Source organism: Camelus bactrianus, chromosome 1, assembly GCF_048773025.1.
Source record: "Camelus bactrianus isolate YW-2024 breed Bactrian camel chromosome 1, ASM4877302v1, whole genome shotgun sequence".
In the NCBI taxonomy this organism is placed as follows: Eukaryota; Metazoa; Chordata; class Mammalia; order Artiodactyla; family Camelidae; genus Camelus; species Camelus bactrianus.
Genome location: NC_133539.1, coordinates 108,897,827 through 108,920,482, shown reverse-complemented (window position 1 = coordinate 108,920,482; position 22,656 = coordinate 108,897,827). Strand labels below are relative to the sequence as shown.

At 49.1% G+C, this 22,656-nt stretch overlaps 1 protein-coding gene and 1 non-coding gene across 3 annotated transcripts in view; one reads left to right on the top strand and one right to left on the bottom strand.

Moving 5' to 3' along the window:
- Window positions 1-22,656, top strand: part of EPHB1 (EPH receptor B1) — a 408,429-nt gene that overhangs the window by 323,534 nt on the left and 62,239 nt on the right. For both annotated transcript variants that reach the window (XM_074370913.1, XM_010947708.3), the window contains 4 exons: window positions 3,279-3,441; window positions 7,370-7,478; window positions 8,365-8,429; window positions 20,350-20,472. In XM_074370913.1, coding sequence (XP_074227014.1) covers window positions 3,279-3,441; window positions 7,370-7,478; window positions 8,365-8,429; window positions 20,350-20,472 — 460 coding nt within the window. The remainder of the gene's footprint in view (window positions 1-3,278; window positions 3,442-7,369; window positions 7,479-8,364; window positions 8,430-20,349; window positions 20,473-22,656) is intronic.
- On the bottom strand, window positions 3,725-3,796 carry TRNAV-AAC (transfer RNA valine (anticodon AAC)). The gene has a single exon. It is a non-coding gene; the product is annotated as a tRNA-Val (tRNA).

The following is a 22,656-nucleotide window of genomic DNA, read 5'->3' as shown; positions in this document are numbered from 1 at the left end:
GTGAATACAATCAATGAGGTTTTTGCCTCCTGCAACAGCTCATTAATAGAGAGCTCAGATGCCATCGAGCTGATGACACTCCCAGAGCCTCTCCCATGTTCATCTCCATCCCCATTTTAATACGTTTCCATTCATCATCCTCTCCTGTTTACTGTCTTGTAGCACTTTTCACTCCTGGCATCAGCGCTTGTAGGCAAATCAGGGGAGGAGCATCGACATCTGCGCTCGGCTGTCTTAATGATTAAGCGTTTAGCTGAGGACTCACCCTCCATAATAACTGTCTAGGCTCGAACGGGCTGGTTGAGACCTTGGGAATTTCTACCCTTCCAATTTAGGATGATTTTCTCATAGAAACCCTTTCAGACCTTGGCAATATTTTGTGCTCAATCGATCGGTTCAAACAACTGTTCCGAAGTGTGCTGTTTATTCATTCATTTAGCACTGAGAAGCTGGGCACCCGGGCAGGGGGAGCCTTGTGCTAGGTTGGGGATGGAGGGAGGAAGAAGGCGTGGTCTCTGCCCTAGACAGATGCAGCCTCTGTCTCCCAGATGCTTATAAAAATCTGTCATAAGCAACAAGAGAAAAAGCAACCCTGCTCTTTGCTCTCCCTTATTTGTCTGTGATTGACTAATGGTTTGAGAGGGAAAAGGGCGGATACTCATTTTAATCACTGAACTTCTTGAAGAATGCATGGACGATAAAGTGGTGATGGGTTCATGTTTGGTCCTCACGATCCAAATGCCAATACACCCACATACATTTTTCAGTAAAAAGAGCTGCCCAGCCAGTGCCTCACGTATTTCAAGCAGTGCGTCCTTGCATCCAATTCCCATAAAGCCATGGAATTCAGGCAGCCGCCTGGATTTTGTAGCAATGGGATTTTGTCCTAATTCGTAAGGTGGACGATGATTTTCATAGCTTCAGATCTCCAGTGTGTCAAGACAGTAATGACCAAAGCTCTAGGTGGCACCTCTCCTAGGGTGGACGCCCTTCTTTCTGCTGAATCCCTGATTGGTGGTGATGGGGGTGGCGTTGGTGTTGGTGGTAAACTCATTTTTTTAAAATAGATCAGATAGAGGCTGGGGAGGCCCCTCCCAGAGGCCAATGGATATTGCCTCCCTTAGGGGCACGGGCCTCTCTGTAACTTTCAGCTGTCTATTTGAGCTGGCCTCTGGCCTGTGGTCCCTTACAACTGCTTCCAAGTCATTCATCACCAGCCGCTATGCCACCTACACTCCAGAGACGCCCCGTTTCTTGCAGGTTCCTGAACTCCTGCGGGCCTTGCCTTTGCATGTTTTAATCTGTTCTCAGGGGATATTCAGTTCAACTCTCACTCTCCTCATTCATCCATGGGACTAATTTCTTTCATCTTCCCTGACTCACTCATGCCACCCTTTCTATGAGCCCCTCCCGACCTCCTTATCAGTCTGGGCTGGGGGACCCTCTGCCACTCCCCCTCTGCCAGGTCACTCAGTTGGCACTGCTGTCATCCTCTGTTTATTTTTGGCCCCACCTCACAAGGTATTGGGGACCCAAGGGGAGAGACCATGACTTGGGACCTGCAGCTCTTGTGTAGTGCCCAACACATGGTAGTATGACATCAGATGACCGCCTGGCCAAATGAGTGAATGATCACACATCATGTCATCCATTGTAGCCTTTGTAAAGTAGACTTTTACATATTTTAAGACAACAGTAATTTCTTACCATTGTGCTGTATTCTTTTGTCCTGGTTCAGCTTCACACATTTCTTCTGTGGTTTGACTAAGGATAAGGCTTACAGATGGCTTACTAAGGATATGGCTTCTCATCATTAACTTTCCCCTCGTGTGTCACATGTCTCCTGGGCTGTTGTGCCTGAACTTGTCACAGTACCCTAGATCAGCACATAGGACTCTGGGCCTCCCTCCTGGTGACCCAAGGTCTTCTTTTTCACTAAGGTCGCCATTTTGCTCTAAGATTCATGGTGGAAACAGGGGCAGACCCAGATTCTAAACTTTGTTGCTGCACACTGCGGGGTGAGCCACCATCTCCAAGATGCTCGCGTGGAAATGATCAGAGGCGGGATGGTGTGTACGAAGGTGCTGAGGGTGGGACGTCAGACGAGAGTCCGTGGGCTGGAATAGTGAGGGGTGCTTTCCTAGAAGAAGCGGCTTGAGGGGGAGAGGCTTAAGGCACCTGGAGAACGCAGGGGAGGCCTGGAGAGAGGCATTTCGGCCTGGGAAAGCAGTCCAGGCAGAGGCCTGGTGGTCAGGGCTGTGGCACCTGGGGGGACAGGAAGGTGGCAATTTTGGGGCATGTGAGAGCCTGGAGTTGACTTTGTTACAAAAGATCCAAGGACCGAGATTTAGGAGTTTTTTCTTTATCTGATAATAGTTTTAGGGAGTCAGAGATCTTTTTTACAAGAGAAGTTCGGATTTGGTAGGCAGGGAGTGGAAGAAAAGATGGGAGGCTACCAAAATCCAGGTACAAACCACGTGTTGGGTAAGATTAGCAGAAAGAGAGGAAGTAGGGACACTTTAAGGACCTCACATTGGTGGGGAGAGTCAGAGGGATGAGATACACAAGCTGCGTCTATGCACACCCGACGACACGTGTGCAGGTAACAGGGACAGTAGAGGGCAGGGCAGTGCCGAAGAGAGTGACACACAGGAGTGGGGGCTGGCCCCCTGAATAGTGGGACGGGTGAGGACACAGGCCCTGCTCTCCAGGGAGGAGGGACATGCCCTCCCTGGATGCTGGCGGAGCGGAACTTGGAAGATGAGGACCCAGACACACACTTGCCAAGGTGACAGTAGAAGCAGGGGTGCGAGGCAGTCCTGAATGGCCTCAAGCTCTTAGACAAAATCATTTGTCTGAAGACTTGAGGGCCCTTAAGGAGTGATCTAGAACAACCATTGCGAGAAGTGACCAGGAAGGTCTTGAGTGAGGATGCAGAAATGAGACAGAGAGAGGTGGGCAGGGTGCCAACGTGTGCTTCCGCTGAGGTCAAAGATGGATGTGCTTTGCTATTCTGCCTCTGAACCCTGGAGGGGGAAGGAGTGGAAAATGACTATGTGTCCCCCTGCCAGGCTGTGAGAATCAGCCACTCGCTCAGACCCCGCTCTTTAGAGCATCACCACCCCGTGGTCCAGAGCTGGTTTGTCCAAGCCAGTCTGTCCCTATTTTGAGGGATGCCCTGGGGCTGGGGACAACTAGCAGATCTGCAGGACCAAAAACTGAGGGGGCCCGTGTGCTCAGGAGCAGGCTGCTGACCTCGGCCCTTTGTTCTTTTGCAGGAACACAATGAATTCAACTCCTCCACGTCGCGGAGCCAAACCAACACCGCGCGGATTGACGGGCTGCGGCCAGGCATCGTATACGTGGTGCAGGTGCGCGCCCGCACCGTGGCCGGCTACGGCAAATTCAGCGGCAAGATGTGCTTCCAGACGCTGACAGACGGTAAGGGGCCGGGACCTGGGAAGCCCGGTGACCTGGGCATGGGGCAAGCATTTGGGGAGGAGAAGCAGCACCTAAGAAGCTGTGCTCACAGCGAAAATGCTAGCCTCTAACTAGATTCCTGTGGAGTTCTCTCAGAAGGGTTCATCCTCAATAGGGCCCTGTAGATTTGCTTAACTCACTGGGCAGGATGTCTGTCTGAAGTCTGGCCCGTTTCTCAACATCTTTATTTGTGGGGGACAGTAATTAGGTCTATTTATTTATTATTAAGTTTTTTTTATTCTAATGGAGGTACTGGGGATTGAACCCAGGACCTTGTGCATGTTAAGCACGTGCTCTACCACTGAGCTATACCCTCTTCTACCATTTCTCAACATCTCATGGGGTCGCTGGAAAGGCTGTCTGCAACACACACGCGCAGAGAGGTCCCCACGTGTGGACCTGCGTTCGCACAGCAGTGAGACCCACACATAACTGAAGAATATGCCTCTGTTGGTGCCTCTGTGGTTTCACCCTCACTCCCACTTCACGCCTCTGCTCTCGGGGCTGGGAGCTGAGCGCACAGCCTCACTGCACGAGCCAAGGTTGCCAGGAAGAAAGCAGAGAGACACAATTTGGGGAGTGGCTGTCTCACGCATCTCGGAATATTTGAAGCAGCTTCATGGGGTGACCCCCAGAAGGCCCTGCTTCATTGTAGCCAGAGAGATGGCCACTGTTTTCCAAATGATCCCCAAGGCCAGACAGTCTGTCACCAAAAATGCTTCCACCTTTGGGGTTTATTAGTTTCCTGTTATAACAATCTCCCCAGTCCTCTGAGACCACCCCCTTTAGTTGTTATGAAAATCTGACTTCCCTCAGCATTGCGTGTGGGTGTCTGTCTCTGTTAGCCACTGACCACAGAGTGTATGTTCATATATCTATCTACTGTCTATTTACCTGTTTCTCCATATTTATTTCTTCATTGATGACTTATTTCTGATCATTTCCCAAATGTCAGTCTGTTTCCAGCTTCCCAGTTGAAAGCCTTTAGTTTTTCCTTTATTACTTAAATCATATAGAAAACCAGCTGCCTTTATAAAACATTTTATTTTAGGCCAGTGCTCTCCAATGTAACTTGATAGGGCTGGAGGTTTTATATTGATTTATATTTTATATACATATGTATATATAATTGAAGTATAGTCAGTTTACAATGCCATGTCAATTTCTGGTGTACAGCATGATGGTTCAGTCATCCATATATGTACATATATTTGTTTTCTTATTCTTTTTCATTATAGGTTACTACAAGATATTGAATAGAGTTCCCTGTGCTGTACAGCAGAAACTTGTCATTTATTTATTTTACATATAGTTGTTAGTATCTGCAAATCTCGAAGTCCCAATTTATCCCTTCCTGACTCATATATTTAAACAATTTAAAAATTCACCAGAAAGATTGGAAAATCAGATGATTTCATGTCAAAATTGTGATATCCATTTCGTTGTGAAAAATTGTAAGAGGAGCCAGGGCTGTTGGATGTTCTGGTGTGAGGACTGGGCTCTGAGCTGGGGGCTTGCTGCCCCGTGCAGGGCTTACCCAGGGGTCTGAGCCTGGATGCTTTGATGTGAGCTGTCTGGCCTCTAGAATTAGAGTTTGCAACTGGTGCTGAGTTTACTTAGGGGCGGTTTTGCTCGTATTTTGAGGCGGTGAGCTAGGGTAGAAAGGTGAACCAGTTGACTCAGATTAATAAGGCAGCTGGTAGGAAGCGAACACAGGCTGTCTTCTGTTCCGTAAAGACTCTGTCACCCTCTTAGCACCTCACTTACCTTCTAGATTTATGGGCACTTTGACATCAGGAAACACACAGGATTAAAAGCCCAAAACTCAGCATGCTCTGAGCACTGGTCTCTTGGCAATTCTGCTAGACAAATCAAGAAGTAACAAATTTCTCCCAAGAAGGCTATTCCTTTTACATTTGGCAGTTAAGTTTTGTAAACCCAAGAGGGGCCGGATGTGAGAGAGTTCTGGTAAGTGGCCAAATTCTAGAGTGTTTGTCTTCATGACTGAGGTTCCCACATCAGTAGTAATTATATTCACCGAGGCTTCTGGTCTCTCTGCAGCACAAAGGTGAGTCTGAAGGTTGGTCAGTGATAGGGTCACTGGGGTGGGGGGACCTGTGGGTCCCACCCAGGGTCAGTGACCACGCTTTGGGCAGGTGACCTCCACATGGACCAGAGCCGCTGTGGTCCCTGGGCTGCTCTCAGCTACAGCCTGCTTACCTTTGACTTGGCCGCCTAATTTTTTTTAAGCCATTTATACAGCAGGGCTTACCAAGGTTTACCACGGTTTACCATGTTTTCTAAGCACTCCAGGTGGTTCTTACGCGTCCCGATGGTGGAGAACCATCCTTCAACTCTATGGGTGGAGAAGGAGACTTCTAAACTCAACGATGTTGGCTCTCGAAGCCTCTGGCTCTTTAAAAATCAGTTTGAAAGCCTGAAGGTCACATGGCTTAGGAAGTTTTTAATCTATTTGGACTCCTCACTTCCGTTTCTTTTTTTTCTCTTCCAAATTAATTTTTTAAGCACACGTGTTACAAAAAGCTCTCAGCAGAGGGAAACTGAAACTCTACCTTTAGTCTTTAAAATTGATTTCTAGAGACTGGGAGGCTTGAAGAACAACATCCTTGTCTTTAGAAGTCTCCTCCTCCACCCACAGCGTTGAAGCATGGTTCCCAAACACTGGGGCACATAAGAACCACCCAGAGTGCTTGGTAAACACACGGAGGTTCTAGATTCAGCAGATTTGAGCAGGAATGGGTCCTACAGTCAGGCTCAGGCACAGGGAGCCTCACTTCTAGAGGAACTGTCATGAGGGTGGCCAGATAAAACACAGGATGGCCAGTTAAATGTGAATTTCAGGTAAACAGCAAATACTGCTTTAGTGTAAGTATCCCAGATACTTCTATTCTGTATTTTTCTTTGCTATATCTGGCAACCCTACTTGTAACAGAACATACATAGCTTGGCTTGCATACGTCCCAGTCCTGAACATTAGATACTGACTCCTTGACTCCCTGGGTGTGAGTAACCACAAGGATACTAACAGGCCACTGGGCAGAGTGGTTTATGTAGATTAAGGAAGAGAATTAGTGTTCGGGACATCTGTGCTAGGTCAGACACTGTGAAATAGGTGTCACATGATTTGATTAAAACATGTATTTTAACAGAGAAGGAGTCTGAGAGTCAGAGGGACTGAAAGCTTTGTCCAAGATCACAGGCTTCCCCGCGGGGAGAGCCAGGGTTTGGGTGAGCTCTGTCCGTCTCTGTGACCCACCGGCACCCACTCCCCTGTGTAATACAGCCTGGTTCCAACACTGGAGAAAAGCCTGGATCCTATTCTTCTAGAGTCTGAGGTGGAGACCGCGGGGCCGTCTCTGGGTGTTCCTTCCCCCTCCGCAGCTCCTGGTGCAGTGCTGGCTGGCTGCAGATGCTCTGAGGGGTCTGCTCGGTGACTCTGTTTACTCCAGTGCATGTCAGCAACGTTCGGTTTGAGAAGGTCCTTCAACAAGGGTTTCCTTCCCTGCCATTAGACGTGTCCTTGGCATGGCTCAAACCTTTGAGAGACCTTCTGAATCAGGGCGTGGAGACCTGGGTCACCTCTGCTCTGGGACAAACGTCATCAGCTCCATGTCCTGAGATCTTCTGTAATTGCTGTTTTGCTTTTAGTGTTGTCATTGTCATTTGGTTTTGGTTGTCTTTATTTGTGACTTAATGATGTATCCTTTGTTTGAGTCAGTCTTACTCTGAAGCGCAGAAACTCCCTAACTATCTATTTCTCTGGCTATCCGTCTGTCTATGTATCTGATGTGTTTGGTGTCATCACTGAGTACCAGCCCTATGCACAGGGCATACAGAAAGGTTCTAATGCCTTTTTTTTCTCACCTAGACGATTACAAGTCTGAGCTGCGGGAGCAGCTGCCCCTGATCGCTGGCTCGGCGGCGGCCGGGGTGGTGTTCGTGGTGTCCTTGGTGGCCATCTCCATCGTCTGTAGCAGGTAGGACCTCCACCCCGGCTCCTGCTTGCTCGCCTCAGACCCAGGAAGCCCCCACTTGTGGGCCCTTCCCCGGTCATGCAGACAAGACAGGGCCTGACCATTCAGGGACACACCTGATGGTGTCATCAAAATCACCCCAATCATCACCCCCATCTCCATCCACAGGCAGCCTAGAATTCTCCAGATTGTTTATTTTCTCTGTGCCTGGGATAAAATCCTCTGTAAGAGCCAGGCAAAGCTCTGAGTAAACAGCATTTGTCCTCAAACCTCATTTTAGCCAAGACGTTTAGCCCCTGCTCACACAGGGCGGTTTTTTTGGAGTGACAGTTATAAAATTGTGTTTGACCCATTGGAGTATCACACCCTGTGCCGTAGCCCATCCTCTGGCTGGAGAGACAGGATCTTCGGCACAGGGAAAGTGGCAGGTGGGCAGGAGTGGAGCCGAGGAGGAAAAGACAAGCTGCAAGTTCTGCAGCAGGGCCGGTGCAAAGGCCTTGTGAATTTTTAATACTGTTGCTGCCGCCTTGGGCGGTTAGCACGGATTCTGCTGCGCACAGCCCTGTAGCCGGACCTGCAGCTCCGCAGTGCGGCCAGAGTGCTGGTAGGCATCCTCCAGAGCCTCTGCACCAAGCGCTGGTGGAGAACCCCCTGCCCTGCCAGCCTCTGAAAGACCTTGACTTGAAAACAGACCTAGCTGCCCACGGTGGTGGTTGAGCCAGAACGCTGGCCGCAACAGGAGCTCCACTTAAAGTGAGAGTTGCAGTTCCCAATGCTAAGAGATGTCCGGCTGAGCCCCTGTCAGGACTGGAGGCCCAGGTGGAGGTCCCGGGCGCAGAGTGGTGGGGTGCACCCCGGCTGAGAGAGCTTCTGCCCCTTGTATCCACAGGAAACGGGCTTACAGCAAGGAAGCTGTGTACAGCGATAAACTCCAGCATTACAGCACAGGCCGAGGTGAGTAGAAAGCAGACACCCACTGCCTGAGCCCCGGAGAACCACTGAGTCAAGCGGCTGAGTGCTTGGAGCGCTCCTTAGAGCCAGACCGGCCGGTCCCAACTGCCGGCCCTCTTCCCACCCCCAGTGCCCAGTGGCTGGGTCCCCAGGGCCCAAGGCTGCCCACCCTATCTGTGTCTGCCCTTCGTGGGCGCTCAGTGGATGCCCAGCAGGTAGATTATCTTCTGCACTGATAAGCCCAAGTGGGACACGGACTGCAGGGGAAAGATTGGGTTTAGCAAGTCAATGAATCCTGAAATCAGACTCAGTGGGAAAAGATGGAGGGCTCTCTATTAACATCTTCTGCCTTATCTTATCCAATGGAGCGGCTGGGGAATGTGTGTTAACTAAATTCACAGATAAGCCAGAGAACACGAATGTAGGGAATTAAAAAAGATAGCGGAGCCCAAGAGGCCAAAGTGTTGGGCTATCTCCCAAGTATTCTCTTTCGAGCAATACCTTTAAAAGTTCTTCTCACTCATTATCTATTCCTCTCTTCTTCTGAAAACGTATATATAATATTTTTAGAACTACGATTCCCCCCCCAACCCACGTACGACGTAAAGTCCTGTGTCAGAATTATTCTTTTAGCTGTGTAATTACAACACGGCAGGATCTGAAAAGGTCCCGCTCGGTCAGCCGGGCCACCTCCTGCCTCCAGAAAGCAGAACGCTGAGGTCCTGACAGCAGACATGTTCTGTTTCCAAATAACTCCTTGTGAATTCTGCAGATGCCCTCAGAAACCTGCCCCCGCCCTTGGTGCTGCACCCTCTCTGTCACAGGCTGCCTCCGTGAGCCGTGTGTCACCTCCATCCTGCTGTGGCAGGACCAGCCCCCTCTTCCCGTTCACTGGGCGGTGAGCATGGAAACCTAAGCACGCCATCACTCGGCGGTTGTGGGAGCAGAAACGGGCTCCAAGACAAAAGTTGTCACCCGAGGTTACCTAAGGTGGGGAGTGATGCCCGACCTCTCATGGCAGCTTCACGGCCAAGGAGCCCGTGTTCTTGCCTGGCCAAGGCCAGTGGGGGCTGGGCTGCACCCTGGCCACTCTGTAGGTATGGCTTTGTTCCTCCGGGGATTTTCAGTCCAAGACCAAGAACCTGCCAAGGGTCTGTAGAGGACCAAGCCCCTGGCAGCTGCGCTGCTGTTCTGTGGTCATGGCTGGGAAGCCGCTGTGGGCTCGGCACCGGCTGAGGCACTGGGACTCTCCCAAGGTGGTCCAGGCAGCCCCCATAGTCAGCAGCACAAAGTGGAGGGGGGCGTTGCGAGAGCTGCCCCTTTCTAAGGCTACAGGCACAGCTCCTGCGACACTCAGAGTCCCATTTACCTCCCTTTCTTCCCTGACAGCAGGCCACCCTGGCCTCCGTTTTAAGCAGACCTCCCTGGTTTTAGAGGAAACACCTTAAACTGTTCTCTCTCTTTTCCTCTGTCCTGACTCTGCACCTCACTGCAAAATCTGCAGATGTTTTTACTTACACTAACTTGTGCATTTGCCCTTCTAGGCAGGCCCTTAGCTTCCCCAGCTGGAAAACAGAGACTGGGATTTAGTTATGATTCTCAAGGGACGGTGCCCCCTCCAGGGTGCATCAGAATGACCTGGAGGGCCTTCTCTGTTGCCCTGCGTCCCTGCTCTGGGCTGACCTCCGGCCATATTGAGAGTCACTAAAAGTCTATTTCAGATTTGGTGTCCTCTGAACTCTTTGGATGAAACTTTTAAAGATGATCTTGTCGACCTGAAAGGCGAGGACACAAAATGGGGTTCAGAAGGAGGGATACCGTCTTAAAGACTAGAGATGCGCAAAGGTGAGAGTGGGGTGCCCTCGGAGGGAGCTCCCCTTTTCAAAGGCAGCCTTGTCATGACCCCTTCGTTGGGGTACAGAGAGTCCCTGAGCATCAGGTCAGGGTGCAACTTGCTGCCTTTCGGGCCCCTTCAACCTGAGATCTGACCACTCTCCTGCTCTGGAGGGGCCGGCTTTGCTGGGCCACCACGCGGCACCCACATACATACTTCCAAAGCGCTCACAGCCCCCTTCTAGGGGACTGTCCTCTCTAAGGCCACCAGGAGGAAGCTTCCCTGGTTCCCAGGGTCCACAGGGAAACCAACACTCAGTCTACAGTAGTAATGGCCTTGCTGCAACCAGTAGGACATCTGATTACACAGTGTTGACAAGCTGTGTGGTCTCCACCCCCAGGGACTTGGGGACACAGAGTTCTTCACAGATCAGAGTTCACTCCCTCAGCTGCCTTAGAAGTCTGTCTTCTTTTTAATTCAGTTCTTTTATAAATGCTTTTTCCTTCTATTCACATCCATGCTCTTTTTCTCCAGTCCCTGAAACCCTGGTTCCTCTTTGCATCCAGGTTCTCTAAACTCATAGTCCTGTGCATTGAATCGCACTAGTACATCTTCTCCTGTGGACATCTGTCCCTCTGACTAAAGCTATTATTGTTGGAGAATTGCAGTCAAAGGACATGGCACATGTATCGCAAAAGAGGAAACCCAAGGCTCTGATGGAAGATGGGCCTGGCCCGAGACTGGGGAGGGTAGGAATAATTTGTTCTGGAAAGCCTTTTCTGCGACATGCGTTGGGAACTTTATTCTGGTAGCTCATCTCAACTCCTTCAGCCCTGACACACCCTCTAGGGGGTGGGCATTGATCTTGGGAGATGAAATGACTTTGCCAGATCTCGTGGCTCATGGGTAGCAGAGGTGGACTGCACCCTCTCTACACCTGCCTGCAGAGCCCAGGGCCTTTCCCTATCTCAGAGGCCCATGCCTGAAGGCCAGAAGCAAGTCAAAAATGGGCTGAGGACTAACCCCAGGAGTTCCGGTTGGTGGTTTGTTGGTCCCCCTCTGGGTCGCAGTGCAGGAGGCAGAAAGGCGGATAATGCCGGATCTGAATGTGTGCGTATAAGCATTTCTGGGCCATTCACAGGCATGCTTCTCACTGTGGGATGTGGGCAGTAACCTGGAGAACCAAGCACTTCCTGCCCTGGGAGTAACAGAGAAGCTGCAGCAGCTCCCCAGCCTCACATATCAGTATCCAAGGGGCCCCTGACTCTCTTCCCCGCAGGCAGGGCTCTCAGGGCACTGTACAGAGGTTGGCAACCCCTGCCCTCCCAGACCCGCCTTTCAAGCTGATGCAAAGGCTGAAGGAGACATAACAGAAATGTTGGTAAACATAATACTTTCTCTAGCCCATCGAGACTTGGCAGATCAGGTCAGTTTGAGAATACCAAGGGCCCTCTAGGGCACTGGCTTACATCCCCCCTCTGCACCTGGAGCACAGAGAACCGACTTGTAAAGGGGGACTTGGATTTGGGTGACAGAAACTGGAGGGAAGGCAATCTGGGAAGAGATACTGTGTGCACATGGTGCTGGATGCTGGGATGAAGCGCCTGGGAGTCTGTGGTCCATGTTCATGGGAGGGTGGGTTGGGGGCGGGGGTCTCCCGGGCCCCATAAGAGGTAGACAGACGGTGTGTTCTCATGGGTTCCACGGACCAGTTTTCAGAAGGAGCTGGCTGACTAAAAATTGCGTGGATGGGATGATCCAGGTGGCTGAGGGTAGGCTGGGGAATCTATCTCTAGTAAAGTTCCAGTTGATTCTCCATTTGGGAAATGTTACCAGGTACTTATGGGGCTTGAATAACTACTCCCTTGATGGTGGTGGACACTGCACTGATTTCTGAGATGGATGGAGTAGGCAGGGGCGGGGAGAGAAGAAGGTAAGGGCTTGGTGAGGGGCCAAGGGCTTTCAGAAAGTGACCCTAACAGCATCATCTCCATGTCACAGGCAACTGCAACTATAATCGCAGAGTCGCTTTTGTTAAGCTTTGAGAAAAGCAAAAACAAATGGGCTATGTCTCCGAAGACCCTAAGACTGGAAAACACTCTAATTTTCACACAGGACAAGAGGACAGGACACAGGGACCACAGAACGGGAGTATGAGCTTGATCCCGGCCAAAAGCTTGAGGAGACTGGAGGCAGATGGATTCTGGGCATTTAAAACTGAATTCAGTGATCCCTGAGAATGAACATAGGATTATTAAAAAAAGTTCTGGAGACCTCATCTCATTTCCTAGGGTTATGAATTTAGGAAATTAGCCAGGAATTGCGTATGTAGTGCATTTTTATTTTGGCAAAACTATTTGATGCTCTCCTACAGGAGAGCGTTGTGCAGTGGGTACAGAGCTTGCCTTCACAGCCGCAGAAAGTGGGTTAGTGACTCTGTCAGCCAGGAAGGAAGTCCCCCGTTTTATTTCAATCCTTGTCCAATTCAATCTCTTTGTTTGTTTGATTGTTTTTTAAATTCATGAGTCAGGTGCAAGCCGAGGAATGCTTATCGAGTTTGGAGGTAACAGTTGGGTAGCAGAAGTAACACCACAGAAGACAGAATCGAAATTCAGAGCGGTACCACAGCCTTGAATGCTAATTTGAAATCTGCGAGACAAAATGTTAGAGGGATAAATCTGGAATCTAGTGTTGAGGTTCAAACAAGAATAAAGCAGAATGAAAAGTTGGAGACCTGACTTGCTATCTTTATTGGAAAGAGTTTAGGTATTTACATTAGGTATCACATGCTTAACAAGAGTGTATAAATAGCTGATTAAAAAGCTATGCACTCTTACTGATGCAGAATAATACTACTAAAATCCTCCAGTTTTGAGCAGTTACTATGTTAAGCACAGTCACTTTAAGGTAACTAATTTAATCCTCGTAACTGTCCAATAAAGTAGATTTTGCGTATGAGGAAACAGAGCCTCAAAGAGGCCAAGTAACCTGTTTGTTCAGAGTCTTGGAATTAGTGATTTGCAAGAATCAAAGTTTTAAATTCAGGCCTGTCTGCCTTTGTGGTCGCAATGAAAGTTCAGATCAGAGGAGGTAATACACAGACGTGCTGTCCTCTGTGCTGGTAAGAACACGTCTAGAGGGATGTTCTTGGCTCTTGGGGTCCCCCCGTCAAGAAGGACTTTGTCAGCAAGGCAGCCTGCCTATGGAGGGTGCCAAGTCCTGACCTGCTACCCCAGAGATACCAGCCAGTTTGGTGCCAGAGAAATGCAGGCAGGGACCTGGGGGTCACCATTAGGCGTGACACCATCATGCAGTTGCTGCGTTTGTGAGGTTAAATGGAACTGTCAGTGAAAGATCAAAGGAGGCAGACTTTGATTCAGTGCGAGAACACTGCCCCCCAAAACTGGAACTGTCAACACAGAGTCTGGCTGCTTGTGGGGAGGGAGGTGAGCCCTCTGCTCTTGCAGAGACAGCTGTCAGTGAAGGATGCTGTACAGAGGATTCCTGCTTTAGGGAGGAGATTGGACTTGATGCGACCCAGAAACACATCTAGGTCCGAGATTCCACACCCGGCTTTCTTGACTCTGTGTAGCAGGGATGTTTTTGAACTGCAGAGGACACAGCATCCTGTCCATTGGAAATCACCTTGGACACCAGGGTGAAGGACAGGTGTGCCGGGACGAGGGGGACAGACCGGGGAAATTTTGGCTGCTTCTCCTGGAGGTAACAGCAGCGTTAGTCACTGAGCAGGAGTAAATGAGGGCCTGTGGGAAGAGGAGGAGAGGCCCCCAGGTGCAAAAGGTGGCTGAGTGTTCAGTGGGTGCTTATTAAATGTCAAATAAATTTAATGAGCTAGATTCACCCGTGTGTCGGCTGCTGGCTCCAAGCCAGAGTCTCTAAAAACTAGGTTAACTCTATGAGTCCCCGGCTCCTTCACTGTTGTCCTCAGCTTCCTGGCAGGGTGCCAGTTGCCCAGAAACAGTGGGCCTTGACTGGAAGGACCTGCCTGTTCTGGTCAATTGATACCCAGGAAGCAGGGAGATACTAAACTTCTTCTCCTGAAATATCTTCCTCAATAGCAAGGAGCCTGTGGCCCACTTGCCTTCTTCTGGAGACACGTGGTAGACAGTAGCTGCGGTTTTAAGAACAAATTTTAAAGTGTGGTGAAAACCCCAAACAGAAGGTGGAAGAACAGTCTTCCTCAGACTCAGTGCTTTTCCTCCACCCTGGGGCTCCCGCTCTTGGATTCATCCTCTATCCCTGGCTGAGCACCCAGCACCTCCAATTTTTTATAGAAAAAGACAACCGCCCATTGCTCCGGTCTTGGCCCTAAGAAGCAGGCAGAGCAAACTTTTTAGAGCCTTTCCTGTAGCTTTAATCTAAGGAACTGAGTCCTCAGCCCTTCACATCCACAGCTTCAACTCCCATTCATGTGTCTTCCACATCCACATCTCCAGATCCAGTCTTTCAGCTCTGTTTCCATCCTGAGTTTCCGGACTGGCTTCTAGGCACTTGCACATTTCACCTGTGCATTCAAAATTTAACACCATGTGTGCAAACTTCCCCGACAATAGGGTTTCCTTCCCAAAGTCCATTACCTGGTTCATAGGAGCAGGATTCTGGAGGCCTTGGCACCGATTTGGATTCTTCTGGTCCCTCCTTAATTCCTCATCTTTAATTGCTCACCATGTGCTGTCAGTTCTTCCTCTGAAATTTCTCTTGCCTCTTTTGCTGTTGTCACTGTGGTGCTCTGGTTGAAAACTCTGCACCTTCATTACAGCGGCCACCCCAGAGCTGTTTTCTCAGCCCCCAGCCCCTTCCCCACAGCAGTGCGTGTGAATGCTGCAGGCTGCCTGCGAAATGAACTCCCCAATGCCTTCCTCTCAGTACATCCCTTCCCTGCTGCTGGAACACTTGTCAGCTCTGTGTGTCCGATGGCATCAATCCCAATGCCGTTGTTTGGTGGTCAAGTCCCTCCCATGCTAGCAAATCAGCGCTGGTCCACCTCAGACCCTGCTGCTTTCCACGTTCAAGCTGGCCACACTCTCTTCACTCATGCAAGGGCAGGTGTCTCTGAGCTTCAGCCTTCTCCCCCTCCGATGAAGGACCACATCACTTGTCCTTCTAGGACTCTGACCTTGAAGACTGGTGTCCATTGTCTTCCATCTTCTCTGGTTTCTGCAGCATTTACAGCTTGTTTCCAGATGTGGGATCCTCATTCCAAACTCTCCGGCACTGTTCTCCAGTTATTCCGTGTCTCAGGGAACTCCATGAGTGTTGTCTTCTTTGTAGCTGCCACAGCCCCTAGCACGGTGCTAGTTGGGTGTCTTGTCCACTTTGAGAAAATGAGGGGCAATCAACGTCCTGAGGCAGGGGACTGGATGAGGTCCCTCCCGGGGACCGGAATTCAGGTGCCGATCTCTAAACAGCTTCTCTCTTGTGCTTAGATATCTGGACCAAATTTAGGTGAGTCACAGATATGACAAAGTCTGCCTTGGATCCAGAATGGGGAACGAGGAGGCAGACTCCCACTTCCCATGGCTCCCTCAAACCTCCTGGGACATGAGATACCGACAGCTGGAAACAAGCTAATGCACTAGCTCCGGGACCTGGCTGTAGGCTCCAGGGATGGGGAGCACTGGGCTTCTCCGGGCGCCCTTGAAGCCTCCCTCACAGGCAGTTGTGAGCTCCATGGACCCACAAGATGTCCTTGGAACTGATTTTGTACTTTTTCAATTCGCGAGAGGGCTGAATGGCAGCCTTCCATCTTCTCCTTCATTTTTCATACCCAAATGTCACCTACTGTTCAGGACTGTCCCTTTCCTGGCCCGTGCTATTCTGCCCTGAGACCCTGGCACTTGTAAACATCCCTAGCTGACTTTTTAGATGCACCCTAATGATTTCCAGCAGTGAGAATTTGTCCCAGTCTCTTCCCTTTTGGGAGCACCCTGACCTACTGATGCAAGGTCTCCGACAACGGCCAGGAGTTTCTTCTGCTTCAAGGACTGCTCCATGCCAAGCAAGAAGGCTCTGGGTGGTAGCCAAATCATTTCTCCCCAAACCTAATACATTTAAAGGCTTGGTTCATGTTTAAGATTTTGCAGATCTCCTGAGATGATGGTCTTTTAAAGCTTTGGCATAAATGAGTTTTGAGATCAAAGAACAAACGTATCGGCAAATCAGATCTTCAATAGAAATTAGTAAACTAGACGATCATAAAATTGAAGATTTTTTCTCTCTCTCTCGGCACCATCAGTCAGTTTACTATTTTTGTGCCAAAGGTATGTAACCCATGTTAAAAATAATGAAAATAACCAGGAACTATAAAATATTATAAATATAGATTATTAAGACTAATAATAATAGGAAGCATTGTGCAGAGCATTATAAAAAGTCTCACATTGTAGAGCTATATTACATCTGATATTATTATAACGGCCATTAATATTATTTCCCCAACACTCAACAATCTGAGAGCATTTTCTGAGCCCTGTCTCCAAATGTTTGGCTGTGCCTGACTCCACAGCTGACTTGAATTCCTTGTTCACTGTCTGGTGATTCATTGCACAAAATACCATTTCCCTGATAATTAAAAACTGCTCACTGGCAAGTGGGAGCAGGAACAGGCTGATGCAGGATTTATGCAGAAACACAAAATGAGCCAAAAGACAAATGACCTGTTCTGCCTAGCTAAAGGCATTTTTTTTCTTCTTCTTTTTTTTTTTTTTTTCTCATCATTTTCTGGGACTTGGAAAAGGCTAGCTGTGATGAGGGAGACAGGTCTGGAGGGAGGCGTCATCCCGAGATGAGGTGGATGCGGGGGAGCCATTAGTGCACGTGCTCCTCAATTTCAGGGAAAACAAGTCTGATTTCTTACGCCTGCACAGATGCAGGACGTTTGAAACTGGCATTGCATCAGCACGCCGAGGCTCCTTGCCCCTCCCTGGCTTCTTGTGAAAGGCTTTGGCAGTGACCAAAGCCCCTGACCCAGAGCAGCCGTTGAGATATCATGTGTGCACAAACACACACTCTCACATGCACATATGCGCACACACATGCGCGCACACACACACTCCTTAATTCCACAAGCCAGCGAGGTAGCACATCTGTCTGAATAAACTGCACAGTCATCAGAGCGTGAACTTTTTTCCCACGTAGGTGTGCCTGCTTGCACGCCACTGGCCTAAATGAATCCTGGCACCGTCAAGAGAACGGCCTTTCTCTTCTGGGAATAGCTCCTTCCCAGAACTGATTGGGCCGATATCTGTGGAGCTCATTAACTCGGAATCCTTTCTCATTCATCCTTACGTATGTCTTCACTTGAAAACCATTCATTACAGCACATTCTAGATTGTTTAATTAGTTTCCATGGAAGAGGTCCTGTAGGACAGCTTAGCATACATCGTTTAAAAGCTCTTGATCCAAAATAACAAGGTGGTTATTTTTAAAGTAACTAATATGACCTTAAGAGGCTTACATCCCCCACTGCCCACCCCTCTATCTTCCTCTTCCTAGCTCCCCAGACACTTCCTAGAACAACTTGCAGATAACAATCACGAGCATATATCAGTCTGTGATCCCTCCCTGTGCATCAGGCACTGTGTTAGTGTGTCACTTGCAATATGGTCTTTAATATTGCAACTGTCCCTGGAGGAAGGTGTTCCCTCCTCTGTTGGCAGAAGAGAAAATTGTTAGAAGAGATGTATGTGGTCTTGCTGCAGAATGCCAGGCTGCAAAGAGGCTTTGGGGTTCTGACCTCACCTCTGGATCCCAGCCTCTGGGCTCTCAACCTCCTCTGGGCTCTCAACCTCCTCTCATCTCAGCCCAGAACTAGGAGAAAGTCACAGGTTGTTGACACTGACCCGCTGCCCTGTTTGAGTGGGTCTGCCGTGGCCTCATCTCTTGCCCTCAGCTGTCCAGCATCCACTGGCTGACTTCCATCTGCCACATCTGCATTTCTTCACCTAAGCACACTCTCTCACCTTCCAGCCTCCCTGCCCACCTGCACAGCCTTCCAAGCAGCTCCCAGCCAATGACTGATGGGAGTTGTTGGTAACACTATAGCTCCCTCCACCTGGGGTGGGCAACTCTGAAGCATGTGGTACCCACACAGCTTTCAGAGCTTTGGAGGGGGCGGGGCTTAAGCCTGTGTCGGTTACCTGTGTCAGTTACCCACAGTGTAAGTGCCATGAGAGCACACCTTTGATAGGCTGCCTATTCCCCACCTTCCTTCCCCACTCACCTGCAAGTACTTCTTGGGACCACCTCCCAGATAAGCCACTTGCTTTCAAAACCTTGTCTCAAGTTGTTGAGACCCCAAAGACGACTGCCGGAGATGCTGGTCTGCATTGTTAGGCTTTCCATCTGTTCCAGTCCCTCCTGCTCTTCACTTGATCTCTACACCACATGAGAGAGATGAACCCCCATCTCTGTGTTCCTTCCCTTGTGCCCAATGAAATTAAAGTAAAATCTCCTCTTTCTCTCTTCATCCATTCATCCTCCAGGGACTAGAACATTCTCTTACAAAGTTGAGGATGTGGTTTGTCCAAATTTCAATCAGCAGATTCCAGAGTCAACGTTGTCAACTCCAAGTTTCCAACGAGCATTCTAGGATGATGCAGACCACTCTAAAGCAAGCTGCCTAGTACAGCACGAGTGATTTTATTTCATGACTGGGAATAACCCAACTATCAGAAAAAGCAATTCCCCTGGGCAGGGCATTTGGCTCTCGTTGGCTTTAAAAAAATACCCTCTTTAGTTCTCTACTGCATCTTCCTTCTCTCTCTGGATTGTATCCCGGACAGAATTGGTGACCAGGCCAATATTAATTTGGGGAAGCTGTAGAGTCATCAGAAGTTTTGGGGATGAACGATGTCAAAACTGGACGGACCATGTGCTCAGGGCCGGGAGACACTGAGAAGAAGCCACAGTGGGGCGTGTGCGCTGAGAGGGCGGAGCTCAGGGAATCTCAGGTCCAGCCTCAGCCTGGTCCCCAGCTGCAAGCACAGCGCTCGTGCTGTCTCAGACCCGCCTGCCCTGCTGACCCGCCTCTTCCACGAACCAGACAGCAGCTGCGGGCAGAGAAAACGGCTACTCTCCCCAAGGATGTGATGCTAGACTGTGCTGTTTAGCTTTTGAAGCCCACCTCCCACCACACTACTGCCAGGCAAACAATCTCCATACTTGCCTAATGACACATCCAACGTGGTGAAAAATGATACTGCGATGAATCCATTTATTTCTTGGGTTCCATTTCCTTCTTTTGTCCCCTCTCCACTTTTTGAATGCATTTTTTTCCTGCAATGACAATTCTCTATTTTGTCCCCATGCAGACCTATTTATCTTGCCCCTGTAAACATCAGTGACAAAGTCCATATTCCTTTATGTATTTCTCATTTACCATCTTATTCACTTTTCATACTTCAGTGTGTTTGAAGGCATGGGGGTTCAATAACCATTTTTCTTTCATCCCACCTCATTTATTTCTCTGTAGACTTTCCTCTTCTATCTTTCTCAGTGTTTCTATACTCTTCCACGTTTCCTCTTCCAGTATCCTGGCTTGGCACTCCTATCTTGAGGTTTTTCTAATAGCAATTTCTTTTTTTTTTTTCTTTTTTTTAATCCATTCTCATCCTTCTTCCAGCCCTGGACACAGCCGTCAGTTATAACCTTAACGGTGGCCTCCACTCAGGAAAGTTGTCAAGTTGATAAATATTGATATCTACCCTACCATTTTACCACCACTTTTCTGCTAATGCATTTGGTTGGCATCAATCAGCTTCTTTGCCTTCTGTGAGTGCCCGGTGTGGGAACTGGTCCCGATCTGTCACGTATAAGTAATCTGCTCCACATTTCATCAAGAGCTCAAACACAGAAGGAAATATGGAGGAGAAGTAGAGGACAGAGAACCAGGCTAGTGTGGCCCAGAGGGAAGGGAGATGGGGTGGTCCAGCAAGGAAAAGAGAGGCAGCTTGATGTACAGGAGAGACGTCCCCTCAAACCATACCCTTCTCCTGGGGACATCAGCCAGCGCTTAATGACCACCGTGTCCTCTTTGGGATGTTAACCCTGCTTATCTCCTCCAATAAGGGTCCCCAGGGATGAAGATCTACATTGACCCCTTCACTTACGAGGACCCCAATGAAGCTGTCCGGGAGTTTGCCAAGGAGATTGATGTCTCTTTTGTGAAAATCGAAGAGGTCATCGGAGCAGGTATGGCTCTCCTCCCCACCCTACCCCATTTCTGTTCTCTTGGTGTCCAGACATCCTCTTCTCAGTGCTCTGGGTGTCCGCTGCCATCTTTCTTTCTCCCCAGAAGATGTGTCTAAACTACCTATGGTGTGTGTCTAGGGATCTCTTGGGGATCTTGTCCATGGTGTCCAAGCTTATTTTTTGTTGCAGAGAAGGCAGTGCTAATTTTAAAAGATTCAGAAATAGCTCTGAAAGTGGACCACCAAACGCAGATAAGGAGAGAGACGTAGGGCAATCAGTTGAGAAGATTTTGAAAGAAATGCAAGTTTTTAGAAGCCAGATCCAGTATTGCATTCACCGACACTGGTATCTTCATGGTTCTGGGCCAAGATTTCTTCCCACACATTCAGTTCTCCTTCTGCAACGTGCATGGATTTGGAGACAGACCATGAGGAACTGAAGAAGAACCACTGTTTCTAGAAGAAAACCCATCCATAGCCATAGTTCCTAAAAAAGATCTATGATATGGATGGTAACAGAAGACAAATTTTAGTCCCAAGAAATGTGTGCTCTCATCCGTTTTACTGCGTTGGAATAGAAACCCAGCCCAGCAGAGAACTAACTGCCTGAGATGCTCTCAGGGAATTTTATCTCAAGACTGAGCTAGAATTTTCATCTTCCTTTAATGGAGCACTAGTTGAGTCAGATGGGCAATGGATCCAGCCTTATTCATGTAACTGAATAAAATATTTCCAAATACCGTTCCTTTGGAAGTAATCTCTTTACTGCCCCCTCTGCTGTCTTTTCTGAATCTTTTTTAAAAAATGTGTTTGCTTTGTGTCCTCTTTCCTACTTTTGTTTCCTTCTACAACATTCTTTGTCTTTTCTTCTTCCAATCATAGTAGCCATTGTTCAAGATCCCTTCACTCACATCTGTAGCCTTCTTTGTAGCTCCTGTGTCTGGAAGTGCTTTGTTCACATCGATATTTTGAAGGCCATGGGGTTGCCACTTCCAATAATATTTTTGCTCCATAAAATACGTTGAGTCCAAGTCTTACAGACAGCTACTCCATATATTATCTTTAGGGAGAAAGTCACCGTCCTTCCATTCACTGCCTCTCTTAATGCACTGAGAGGTCAAAAAGCCATCTGTGAAATTGGAAGTCACATTTGAAAGCTTGCCCCACGAAGCCACTATTTTCATGCTCTGGTTTCCCTCTTAAAGAGCTCCAACCTCATAGCATCACCGTGGTGGGTACCGGGACTCTCCCTGTGGGGACACACCACTCTCTTGCTGCCAGCCCCTCCCGAGTCCCCGCCAGCTGACCATAACCTGGTCCACAGGAGTCTGTACAGATTTCCCACTGACTTTCATTACATATGTTACTGAACCATGACTTCCCCTTCTGTGCAGATAATTTTCTCTTCCCCCTTAGATGCTGACATACCTAAGGATCGTGCTTTGGAAGGCTGGATAGCAGATAAATCGGATTACTCGTAGGAGCTCAGGTTTCTCCAGTACAGTTGAAAGCGTGTTGGGGAAGAGCTCTTTCACTCCCGCACCCTGTTCCTCCACATTATTCATTGTTGTGTCATGTGGCCGTGGTGCTAGTGATTTTAATGTTGTTATTTATGTCATGAGCTTAGCGCAGCATGTTCAGGACTGCATTTCATCCCAGAGAGCACATGTCAGCCCCCTTCCCGCCTTTGTCCGGGGAGAAGGAAAGAGCCTTCTCACTTTATGACCCACCTGGGGAATTGCTACTTGCCGCAAGCTCACCCACTGCTGGCCGCCTGTAAAAGGACAATCATGGCCCCGCTCCATCCTTCGCCTTCCATCTCTGTGTCGCCTTTGCTGATGCTGCCGTGTTTGTGCATTCTGCTCAGAGAAGGCTCGGTCCTCACCATGGCTCACGCTGTCCTGGGCAGGGATGATACATTTAGCCATTTATAAGATGCCCAGCACCTTGGAATAAAGACTTCTGCCCAGTTGCTGCTAATCATCCTCTACCAGACACCCCTCTGCTCGTGTTTCAGAAATTGCAAAGCTAATCCCTGTGGTTAATTCACTCTGCGTCCCTTGATGCAGTTTCAACAGGAGACACTCCGGGCTGGCATCCACCTGCCTTCACTCTCCAGTTCTTTTTCTCCTCCGTCACTGCTCCTGCTTGGCCCCCGCCCTGCCTCACTGAGACTGACTTTACA